Source organism: Coenobita brevimanus, chromosome 22 (genome assembly GCF_032717465.1).
Source record: "Coenobita brevimanus isolate Jiangsu-jjx chromosome 22, ASM3271746v2, whole genome shotgun sequence".
Classification (NCBI taxonomy): domain Eukaryota; kingdom Metazoa; phylum Arthropoda; class Malacostraca; order Decapoda; family Coenobitidae; genus Coenobita; species Coenobita brevimanus.
The window spans coordinates 40,958,493-40,971,447 of NC_136975.1; the positions used below are offsets into that span (position 1 = coordinate 40,958,493).

The window sequence follows — 12,955 nt, forward strand, 5'->3', positions numbered from 1 at the left end:
GACATAGATAAGAGGTGAAGTAAGGTGTGGCGATGTGTGGTGTGGCAGGCAGTAAGTGTGAAGAAGTGGTTTGGCAGGCAGTATGTATGAAGAAGTAGTTTGGCAGACAGTAAGTATGAAGAAGTTGGTATGGCAGCAGTAAGTGTGACAAAGTATGTTCCAGTGTGATTAGCTGTGTGGTGACATACGAGGAGGAGGTCAAGGGCAAAAAAGAGTCCCAAGGTTCCCACGAGACCCGACCACTAAACCCGCACAAAAACCACCCAAATTTAATGTTGTTCCCGCCCAAAAAAGAATATGTAAAAGAAAAAAAAATCAATAGAGGGGTGGGTCGGTGTCCGTGAGTCTCTTTCAGCCTTTATTAGCTTCTGTCCTGACGCCATTTTTACGGGTATGCTAGGGGGACTTTGACCAGGGCGAAGGGAACGACAGGCAGGGAAAAAATGACAGGGGGACTTCAGGTAGGGAATTTACAAGGGGATTTCAGTAGGGCGTCACGCTAGGAAATGGTATATACTGCAATATCAAGGAGATAACAGGGCAAGAATTGGATTTGGCAGGGGATTTCAGAAGAGTATCAGACTCAGATATGAACCGCAGAGACTTCAAGGAGACTACATGATACGAATTAACAAAAGGAACTGAAACACACACACCTGGAGGAGACTGTAGACCAAGAATTTAACAAACACAGGTACAGAGGGGACTTCAAGTAGTGAAATGAGGTTCGGGGAAATTCTTATGGGGAGGTGAGGGGGGCCCGTGAACACCAACACAATAGGGCAGCGTTATACCCTGAAAGCCACTTACATTTCACAGCAAAATCCCCAGTGAATACCAGAGGTGGGGCGGTTCTCACATTCTGCTACCTGGGTGGGTGGGTGGGGCACAAACTTCTAAGCGGTGGGCTCGTCGAGTTGGCCACTTTTGCTTTTCCAGGTTAGGTTAGATAAACCTTAGTTGGTTTGGTTGATTTGGTTAGTGTGGGTTAGGTCAGACTGGGTTGGGTTAACTGCATTAGGTTAGGTCTAGCTTAGGTCAGAACGTGCGGTAAGGTAAGGTCCGGTTGGGCTAGGTTATGTAACTTTAAGTTAGATTATTTTACGCTATGTTACGTTACGGTTAAATAATGTACGCATGATCATTCTGGGGGAACAAAACTTAGAGGCAGCGGTGAACTGGTATAGAGTAGGGAAACATGCCAGTGGACAGACACGAAGGCGAGGGGGCATTATCACTCAGGAATGTTACGGACGGCCCACGTACCTATGGAAATATGAATATCTATAAGGAGAGAGGAATTCCAATAACAGTGTTTTGTGTTGCTCGCAGATGTTACCCAATTCTAACAATACTGTTTTTCGTAGCTCTAAACGAATTCCATCACTGGTGTTTTTCATATCTCTAACCTAATTCTAAAACGAGTATTCTGTTTTGTTCGCAGGTCTACAGTAACCTATTCTACTTATTTTGCTTTCTCATTTTCGTAGATGTGCACCGTAGGTCCAACAGCAGTGCTTTGTGCTGTTCGCGTATCAGTTTCAGCTACACTGCCTTTCAGTTTTCGAAGATGTAACAATCCATGTAGGAGTTGTTCGCATATCTAGGAAGTACCAGAAACAATGCTGTGTTGGACGCATACCCTAAACTAAGTTCAAAATGTAGCCTACTTTGTGTTATTTGCAGATCTGGCCTAATTCCAATACTAATGCTCTGTTATATCCACATCTCTAACCTAATTCAATTAAAATAATGCTCTTCACAGACCTGACCTGAATCGAAAGGTGTTGCATGTTAAGAGATGACAGCCACAACAAACTTTCAATCTATTTTGTAACACTGAAACACGATATCAAACACGATATCAAATGCAAAAATCGTAAGCAGAGTTCAAATTTCAGTAAAATGCATAAGAGGGTACAAACAGGCATTCTGTTTCCGCATATTAGCTGAAAATATTCAAAGGTCTTTTCATTCTCACCTCAGATCTCTCTCTCTCTCTCTCCCCTTCACTTTAATACTCTTTTTCAGCCCCCCCTCCCCACCTTTTCTCTCTTTCCACTCCATTTTCTTCCTTGCCTGCCTAACTCGTCCAACTTTCCTCCTCGTTCATTAACCTGGCAGGGACGACACGCAGACTTAAACTTTTCCCTCGTTTCTGCTCTCTCTCCCCTCTTTCCTCCCCTTCTCCTGCCCCTCTTTACTCTCTTACTCCTCTCCCTCTTTCTTTCCCTGCATCCCTTCCATCACCGTCCCTTTTTCTCTCTCTTGTCCTTCTTCCCTCTCCTTCCCCTCTTTTCTATCCCACTCCTCTTGCCTCCCTTGCTTCTCTTCTCTCTGTCCTCTTCCCCCTTGTCGTCGGCCCCTACATTTTACCCTCTTCTCTCCCCTCCTTCCTACCTTGCCCGTCTGTTTCCCTTCCTCTTTACTTTCTTTCCTCCCCTTCCCCTCCTCCTTTCACCTCCCTGTATCCTCCCCTCTTCCCTCAAGCCTCAGTTCCCATACCTTTACATTTCCTTCTTCCGCCTTTCTCACACTCGCACCTTCAATCATTTTCTGACTCTTCTTTCTTCCTTCCTCTCTGCGCCTCAATATTCTTCAGCAAACGTTTCTCCTTTCTTACCCACCTCGCTTTACGTTTTTCCTCTCCTCCGCCTTTTTTCTTCAACACACCCTTCTTTCCTTCCCCTCCATCACTGTCCATTCCTCCCTTCCCCTCCTCTTTACTTTATATTTTTCCCTCCTTTACGTCTTTCCCTCACATCCCTTCCGTTCCAGCTTCCTCTCTTCCACTCTCCCCCTCTTTCTCCTCCACTGTTTTTCTCCTCCCATCTCTTCCACTTCCCTCTTCCTCCCATCTAACCTTTCACTCGGATTTCACTTTCACCAGTTTATCTCCTTCCATCCCTTTCCCCTCTCGTCTCCTCCCCTCTACTTCTTCGTCAACCTCATATTTTCCCCTTCCCATCCTTTCCATTCCCTCTTCCTCCCCTGCATTTCTCCTGACCCTTTCACATACATATTCCTCCCCTCTAACTTTCACCAATACTCACTTTTACTCTGTCCCCTTCCCATCGTGCTCACTTCCTTTTTAATCCCTTACAATTTTGCCCCTTCTTCCATTCCTTACCTTCCTACTTCCTTCCCTCTTCTCATTCATTCTGTCACCTATTACACCATTTTCTCTTCTATTTCCCCTCCTCCACTTCTCCCTCCCATGCCTTCCCCTCCACCTGCCCATTCCAATAAACTCAAGCCTCCTCTCCCTTTACTGCCAGGCCTCTCCTTCCCCACGCAGACCCGAGTTACGATGGAGATGCAGGCACAGTTTAAAGTTATGGTGCTTGTCTGTGTACCTGTCTGTCACAACTCTCTCTCTCTCTCTCTCTCTCTCTCTCTCCTGTGCGCGCGCGCGTTTATGTATCTTTTTTTTTTTTCTTTCTTTCTCGGTAGTATCTGTAGTAGGCTATCTTGCTATCTTACTTTCAAAGGGATTTTCTTTTACACAGTAGCATCAAAGCATATTTTCAAGCACTGTCGACTGTGAAAGTTCTGCCGCCCCTCCTGTCTCTCTATCCTTGCAGTTCAAAAAATCAGTCTATTAAATCCACAGCAACATTAATTATTATACTCGTTTTAAGCTAACATGGCCAGAAATTCTCTCACTATCCTGAATGTACAGTTGTAACAATACATTAGCGCTCGAATATGATTCTTGTCACGAAGAAGTGCCATGGAAAGGATGGACAGCTGCAGTATAATCTTATTCTGTTACTGAGCTGCAAGGAATGAACCGTAAAAGTAAGAAAAACTGGGCCATGTTAAGGAGAAAGAATCACACTCCCACAGATCAATATCATCAGTGTTCTCAGCTTCGCAATGTCTCTCTCTCTCTCTCTCTCTCTCTCACACACACACACACACACACACACACACACACACATTTTCTTACTTTCTCCTGTCATTTTTTATTCTGTACAATGCAGAGGAGCACAACAGTCACCATGATATATCAATCTCAGTCACGACAAAAATGCGGGATCATTGGTTTGGTGCACGTTCTCCCATTTTTATTTCCACCAAGTTCGCCACCAACATTTTTTTTTTTTTTTTTTTAGCTGATTCCAAATTTGAACTTATTTTCGGTGAGAAATTAAGTTGTAAAAAGTTGGGTTAGGTTAGATCAGTTAGTTAATAATAATAATGTTAGTTGATAATTATAACAATTAATATTTAAGTATAAACACAAAAGATCCAAAATCTAGTTATGCTGACGTAAGCATTCGATGAATATAAATAAGCACTGGTGGTGGATCTGCTCAGTGGCGCTGCTCTACACGTGGCTGTAACGAGTGGATCTGTCAGGAAAGGAACGTGGTTGGAGGGTGGCACGCTTCCGTTATCTACCACAGCTGTATTTACCTACACGTACAGCAAGGAGATGAATGTTATACCTAAAAATTGTTTGTTATTTATTATTATAAACTACCCTAACCTACCCTGACTTTAAAAATATATATAATTTCTCAAAAAAAAAAAAGTTCATATTTGGAATCACCTTTAAAAAATGTGTTAGTGTCGATATCTACATAAAAATCGGAGAGTGCACCAAACATAAAAGATCCAAAATGCATTACTTTCGAAGCCCAGCAGCTGACTCAACAGATTCCATAACAGTTATGTGGTAAGCTCATAATGCTATTTGGTTTCCCCTCAGACTGTTTAGAAATATTTCAGTTAAGTTTGATTAACTATGGAGTACAGAGGAGAATCTAATAACCTGGCCTGGTCATATGTGGTGAATGGAAATTGCGAGACTGACTAACAGATTGTATCTGACTGATGTGAAAGAATTGGGGATCAGGGTAGGGAGATCAAGGATGACGTGGAGAGACTGAGAGGAGAGAGTGGAGTGTAGGCAAGGATGACGTGGAGAGACTGAGAGGAGAGAGTGGAGTGTAATCAAGGATGACGTGGAGAGACTGAGAGGAGAGAGTGGAGTGTAATCAAGGATGACGTGGAGAGACTGAGAGGAGAGAGTGGAGTGTAATCAAGGATGACGTGAAGAGACTGAGAGGAGAGAGTGGAGTGTAAGGATGAAGAAAGAAGCCACCCGAAGGCGGAGGACGGAGCACCATGGAGGGGGTATAATTGTGACCACACCCTCTGCAGTAAGTGCGTCTGGCAACAGATAGTTGTATAGACAGATTGATGATTCTTGTTTGTTCAGTTATACTTACTTGTATGTCATCACCTCCAACAATAGCTAGTAAATCAGTGAAGCTTTACTGTGAAGGCAATTAGGACACTGAGCCAGCTTGTGAAGGCAGTTAGGACACTGAGCCAGCTTGTGAAGGCAGTTAGGACACTGAGCCAGCTTGTGAAGGCAGTTAGGACACCGAGCCAGCTTGTGAAGGCAGTTAGGACACTGAGCTAACCTCTGAAGGCTGTTACGACACTGTGCCAACATGTGAAGGCTGTTAGGACGCTCCGCCAGCTTGTGAAGGCTGTTAGGACACCGTGCCAACCTCTGAAGGCAGTTAGGACATTAAGCCAGCTTGTGAAGGCATTTAGGACACTGTGCCAACCTGTGAAGGGAGTCAGGACACTGCGCCAGCTTGTGAAGGCATTTAGGACACTGTCAACCTGTGAATGCAGTAAGGACACTGTGCCAACCTGTGAAGGGAGTAAGGACACTGTGCCATCCTGTGAAGGCAGTTAGGACACTGCGCCAACCTCTGTGAAGGCAGTCATGACACTGCGCCTGCCTATGAAGGCAGGTAGGACACTGCGCCAGCTTGTGAAGGCAGTTAGGACACTGTGCCAACCTGTGAAGGCTGTTAGGACACTGCACCAGCTTGTGAAGGCAGTTAGGACACTGCGCCAACCCGTGAAGGCTGTTAGGACACTGCGCCAACCTGTGAAGGCAGTTAGGACACTGCGCCAACCTGTGAAGGCTATTAAGACACTGCACCAACCTGCGAAGGCAGCAAGGACACCGTGCCAACCTGTGAAGGCTGTTAAGACACTGCGCCAACCTGTGAAGGCAGTTAGGACATTGCGCAAACATGTGAAGGCTATTAAGACACTGCGCCAACATGTGAAGGCTATTAGGACACTGCGCCATGTCAAGGCTATTAAGACACTGCGCCAACCTGTGAAGGCAGTAAACACACTGCTCCAGCCTGTGAAAGCAGTAGGACACTGCCAACTTGTGTGAGCAGCTAAGACACTGCGTAAATTTGTGAAGGCAGTAGGGACCGTGCGCCAACAAGTGAAGGCAGTTAGGACACTGCGCCAACAAGTGAAGGCAGTTAGGGCACTGCGCCAACCTGTGAAGGCAGTTAGGACACTGCGCCAGCTTGTGAAGGCAGTTAGGACACTGTGCCAACATGTGAAGGCAGTTAGGACACTGCGATAGTGGTCCAACCTTGCCTGAGCTGCGCCTCGATCATACTTCACCCACACTGTTCAAACTTGGCTTATATTTTATATATAACGACATAACTTTAACAACTGAATACACAAAATGCTCCTGCAACTCAGGAAAAAAAAAAAAGACTAACATACAGTACATAATCACCAAAACCTATGGAGACACCTATGTGACGAACACCATAGAAAAAATGATATACAATATAGCCAACTGCCCATTTGCACTAAAACTCGAATGATTAAAAAATTTGGGGATATCTATGACAACCCGAATGCAGGGAATGTGTGTGTGTGTGTGTGTGTGTGTGTGTGTGTGTGTGTGTGTGTGTGTGTGTGTGTGTGTGTGTGTGTGTGTGTGTGTCTGTGTGTGTGTGTGTGTGTGATGACAGTGAAAGGTGATGGTGCAACACTGGGACTCGATATTGCACTCCTGATGCAGCAATGTTGAAAGATCACAAGACTTAATCCTACGGTATATTGACTTACTTTGAACTTGTGTTACTCTTGTCATCCTCAGAAGAATCTGTTGTAACCTCTAGTGTACGAATGCATCTTTAATTTCTTCACTCTTGTTACCTCCAGACGACTTAACTCAGCTTAAGGAGACTTCTCGATGTGAAGGGGTTAAATGTTATGAATCCTAATATTTCCTGTTGAAAATCGGGGTCTCTATGGAGGCTGATCGTTACAGCACTTCAATTTGAACACACGCTGCGGCACAACACGAAAATAACAGGAAATATTATACCTATGTGAAGCAGGTGAAGATGTGACGTGGAGAAATGGTGAAGTTTTTAAAGGTTATGGGTTGTGAGGAAATGGAAAGAGGAAACTGAGGAAAAATATGGGAAAAAAATGTCCAGTAATATCTGTGTTAAGAATGTGATGTGATGTCGACGAATGATTTTTTTACATGCGATGGGTAACGCGGACTAAGAATGTTTCATGATCCAAAAGAAGTAGAAGGTGGAGACAGTGTGTGGAAGAATGAGGGTAGATGCGGAAGTCGAGGAGGGAAGGGAGTGTGTGGAAAAGGGATCGAGGCTGGGGAAGGTGGAGTAGGGATGTAAAGTGTAGACGTGGTAGAGTCCGGGGAGAATGCAGTGTGGAGGAGGGAGGAAAACTGTGAAGAAGGGAGTGTAGGAGTGAGGGTGTGGAAGAGGTGGTAGAGTATGGAGAGAATGGAGCGATAAGAAGGGAGGGAGTGTGGAACTGCAACAGTGGAGAAGAGTGTGAAAGAGGCAGTGTGAAAGCGAGAATGAGGGAGAATGTGGGAGAGAGGAAGAGTGTGGAGGAGGCAGCCATGAGACGGTTCGACTATGCTTCCACACCACACCTTTAACTCTGCCTGATGTCATGATGCCCCCTCCACCACCACCACCACCACCACTAGCCAGGAGGAGGAGGAGGAGAGGAAAATAAAAAATGAGGAAAGGATTCGAAAAAGGAGGAAGGGCAGTGGAGGAAGAGAAGAGGGAGATGAGTTAAAAGGGAGTAGGAAGAGAGCTGAGAAGGGATAAGATGGCAGTGGAAAGGTACAAGGTAGAGGAAGAATACTGGAGGAAGAAAGGAGAATGAGGAGGAATGCTGGAAGGGATAGGAGAGCAGGTGGAATTATAAAAGACAGAGGAAGGAGGAGGGAAGCAGGGAAACAACAGTGAGGAAAAATGTCGACGGAAGAAGTTCTGAAGAAAGAGGCACATATTGAGAAACTTGAAGAAAAGGGAGCGAGGCAGGCAGAACTGGGTGGAAATAAATACAAGACAGGCAGACGCACACTGTCAAAGAATTATATGAAGAGGTTAACTGACGCAATGAGATCTAGATGGAAATAATATGAGACAGACTGTTGACAAATCTGATGAGAAATAAATTGAAAGCCTGAATGAGTCAGTAAATTAAAGGGTAAGAGTGAAGAAGACATTTTAATGAAAACACATGGTAGTCATAGATACTAAAAATTAAACAGGACTCTAAACCTAAAAGCTGAACAAGAAATGAGACATGACACATAAAGGAGAAAAAAAAAAGTAAAGGAAAGCAAACCAAGGAAGAAATGAAAAGTGCCTGGGGATGGGAGATTAGAAGTAGAGAGACACAGACCAAGAGAGAAACGGAAATGAAAAATGTCTGAGAGGAAAATATGACGGGAGATCAGAGGAAAAAGACGGGGCTGGAATAATGATCAAAGGAGGAAAGCGACATAAAAGAGGAGACGAGTATAATGAAGTGGGCCTCCATGTTTTCCCTCATTTTCTCCTGGATTTCTCATCTTTTTCAACACATTCCACCTTTTATTACTCACAATTTCTGTAGTCATTATCTCTTCCTACATTTCTCGGCTGTTAGTGTTTCTTTAGTTCATTTCGTTTCCTCCTCTTTCCCCATTTAATTATTCATAACTTCTCTTTCTCTTATGCAGATTCAGTTTCTTATCTCCTTGCTTTGATTAACCACTTATTTTTCTCTTTCTTTCGTAAAGATCGTTTTACACACACACACACACACACACACACACACACACACACACACACACACACACACACACAAAGAAAAAATAAAATTTTATCTATTTATCTATCTATCTATCTATCTATCTATCTATCTATATATATATATATATATATATATATATATATATATACTGTATACTTCCACCGTACAGACTGCAGCGCAACTTCAACCAGAGTTTCTTCTATACATTTTAGTCTTCCCTCGTCCCTTTGCGTTCTCTCCATGCAGTTGTGTGTGTGTGTGTGTGTGTGTGTGTGTGTGTGTGTGTGTGTGTGTGTGTGTGTGTGTGTGTGTGTGTGTGTGTGTGTGTGTGTTTTCCATTTGCGTATTCCCTCCATCTTTAGGTTTTCTCTCTCTCTCTCTCTAACACAATGATAAAATTCAACATATTAATAAGCAATTAAGTTGCACAAGGAGGTCGTGATACTGTTCAAAGATGAAATGGAATTCTACTATTTCTTTTTTTTCCTGAATAAGTCTTAGCTAAGAGAAATTAAGGAAGCAACTATAGTCACACTCACAAGACTTACTTGTTGTTCTGAAATCTAATACTCCTTAGTTGACAAGTAATATGACTACAAATATAGAGACAGTGAGATAGCTCAGTACAAGACATCGTCCCCTGCAGTACGATGTTTTATTTTATTTTTACTCCCAGGTAGTTTTATTCATCCAACTGGACACCTCTTGTGCTGAAGGGGTTAATGGAAGCTACGCAATCACGTCAAGGAATAATAGACTACGCGGCGATGGAAATGGAAGCGATGATCTAAAATACGAAATGATGAGAAATACGTAATGATATGATAAAAAATGCATAATACTGACGAAAATAATGTCAGAGTGGATAACCCGGAATGACGAAAAAATACGCAATAAAAATGAAAAATACGCAGTAATCAAAGAGTAATGGTGAAAAAGTACTGATTTTCCTGAAGGAGTACTTACCTGTAGTTCCGGTGGTCCTCCTTCGTCCCTAATGAGCAGCAGGTAACTCTGGCCGTCCAGCACTATCTCCTTCTTGAAGCGACCGCCCTCGGGACTCTCCTCCTGCATGTACGACCCCGTCAGGTACCTGCAACGCACATCAGTAACACTACTTAACATCATTACCAAGGCTGGAATACCTACATTATTAATTCATCACCAGGACGACTAAATCACTGCTACATCAATAGATAATTTATAGTTTCGGACAGATATTCTTTTTTTTTTTTCTAACTAACAGCCTAAATCAACTATAAATGACCTAACCAAGTAACCTAACCTAAGTTAACTAACCTAAATGACGTAACCATTAACCTAGCCTAACAAACCTAACCTAACCTAACTGATCTAACCAACCTAATTAAAGTAAACCAGTCCAACCAAGGCCGTGATTGTTCGAACCTGCAATAATATCCTGCAAGACTTTTATTACTGCAACAATAAAATACACGTTCCGACAACACCGCTGTTATAATATTAAACTAACAGCCGCCGCCACACAATACCACAGTTGCAACCCCAAATTGGCAGCAAACAACAACAACGTACTCAAGCATCATCAATTATACTGCAACACAACTGACTCAAGCAAATAATGGCCCAGTTAATAAGCTGATAATTAATACCTCATCAGCACACAACTGCAACCTCAGCATGACAGGCTAATCAGCAGCAACAGCAACAAAACTACTGACACTGCAAATGACCAATCAGGAATGTCACTCCTCGCACTGCTGTCTGAGGGAGCAGAGTGGGATGAGATCTATATACACCTGATTTCCTTAGTTATATCCTCTGGCTGTAAAGGTGATTTCATGGGAGGGATAGGGGATTAGGAGAAGGGCAGGACAGATACAATGCACAGACGGCGATACAGAAATGACTGAGGTAGACAGTGGTATGGTGCAGTGTGGCTGAAAAGGCAGACAGTGGTATGGTGCAGGTGTGGCTGAAAAGGCAGACAGTGGTATGGTGCAGGCGTGGCTGAAAAGGCAGACAGTGGTATGGTGCAGGCGTGGCTGAAAAGGTGGAAAGTGGTATGATACATGTGTGGCTGAAAAGCTGGACAGTGGTAAGATATAGGTGTGGCTGAAAAGTTATGACATCCCCACTGATATCCCTGCATTACTGACATATACGGCCTCTCTTAACCCCTACACAAACTGGTCAATCAACGTCAGCATGATGATTGTTAAAAAAAAAAAAAATATGTTTCTTCCCATTTTTTTATTTTATTTAAGACTGAAATATCTAAAGAAAATAATTACTGGGAGTTCTAAATTACACAGAGCACCAGTGGGCAGTTGGCGTTAATGAAACCCTCAAAAACCAAACGAATTTATGTTACAGCAAAGCAACCAAAATATCAACGGCAGTGCATGCAACAGGGCCCTCACTACCACAGGCAACCTTGGAAAGAATCAGGTTAACGATGATGAATGACTGTTAATGCTGCATACAGATTTATTTACATCAACGTACATAAAATACTGACCCACTTCATACGATAAATAATTAGTGGACAATAACTTTCGATAACCCAGTAATGTCATCTACGGAGCCCGATCAACTTTTTCAGAATATTATGTTTACGTTTCATTATCGTTTGGCTAAAAATTGGAACGATATTACAGCCCCAAACTATGCACATTAATTACTATGACAAGCATAATTAAAGCGGAGAATACTTGTAATTAATGGCGAGTGGTTGGTACGCTGCTGAAGTGGCAAACTAATTGGGCGTTTATTATACAGATGATCTAAGTAACGGCTTCACTAACTGCAATAATAATAATAATAATAATAATAATAATAATAATAATAACAATAAAAATAATCCATCCATCCATCCATCATCCAATCCTACACTGTCCCATGAGGAGCGTAGGAGCCCGGGGCTAGGTAGTTGGTCCTGACATTTAAGATAAGAGTGACCAGTTTCACTCATCCCTAAGTGGTATTACGTGAGCAATCAACCCCAACCACCCCTTGGATTCACCAGCTCAATCCGACTGGAGCGCAACAATTACCCACTAAACCACCAGGCGCCAAAATTTGGTTATATGGTTACCACCCAGCGTAGTAAATGGTTTCTTGGTGTACAGGAAACCATATGGCTTGTCACTCAGCGTAGAGTCACCCACAGGCAGAAGGAAGAGGAAAGAATGATGGAAAGAAAGACGGAAGAGGGAGTGTAAAGTCACCCATAGGCAGAAGGACGAGGAAAGAATGAAGATAAGAAAGACAGAGGAGGATAGAAGGAAAGAAGGATGGAGGAGAGGACAGGGCAGACACCCGAGAGCAGCACTACATCGAGTGAGTGGATGGTGTGCGCCCATACACTTAATAAAAATAAAAATAAATAATAATAATAATGATAATGATAATAACAGCAACAAGAGTAATAATAAAGCATGAGTAATGATACGAGTAGTAGTAGTAGTAGTAAAGTAGTAGTAGTAGTAGTAGTAGTAGTGGTAGTAGTAGTAGTAATAATAATAATAATAATAATAATAATAATAATAATAATAATAATTAAATAAATAAATAAATAAACAGTACCATCCACTCCTTCATTATCTCTCTCACTACTGTAACTTTCCGAGGTGAAATGACCGCTCTTATTACCTTACTGACTACCAACTTAATACAATTAGGCTCCTATAACTTACTCTCAGCTGAAAAAAATCGTCTAGCGTTAGTGGGAACAGAATACCAGACTTATCCCAAGCATCAAGGAGTTAAGATACTGACGATCACTGGAAGATGGCAACAAAAAAAGAGGAGACGAGTATAATGATGTGGGCTGTTTCTCATTTTTTCCTGGTTTTCTCTCATTTTCTCCCACATCTGATATAAACAGTTCAAAATTATCCTAGTTAGCCCTCTCACGCTAGGAGCAACTCTAGTATTCTATTCCAACTAATCCCACACGATTTTATTCTGCTGAGATGGAGTCATTGGTGCCTGAGTTTTTTATACCATTAACCCTAACATAGCAGGAAATAAAAAATGCGTC

The 12,955-nt window shown here is 42.7% G+C and overlaps 1 protein-coding gene across 2 annotated transcripts in view; it reads right to left on the reverse strand.

Moving 5' to 3' along the window:
* CenG1A (Centaurin gamma 1A) overlaps positions 1-12,955 on the reverse strand; it is a 779,192-nt gene that overhangs the window by 190,147 nt on the left and 576,090 nt on the right. For both annotated transcript variants that reach the window (XM_080266917.1, XM_080266918.1), the window contains exon 3: positions 9,898-10,024. In XM_080266917.1, the coding sequence (XP_080123043.1) occupies positions 9,898-10,024 (127 nt within the window). The remainder of the gene's footprint in view (positions 1-9,897; positions 10,025-12,955) is intronic.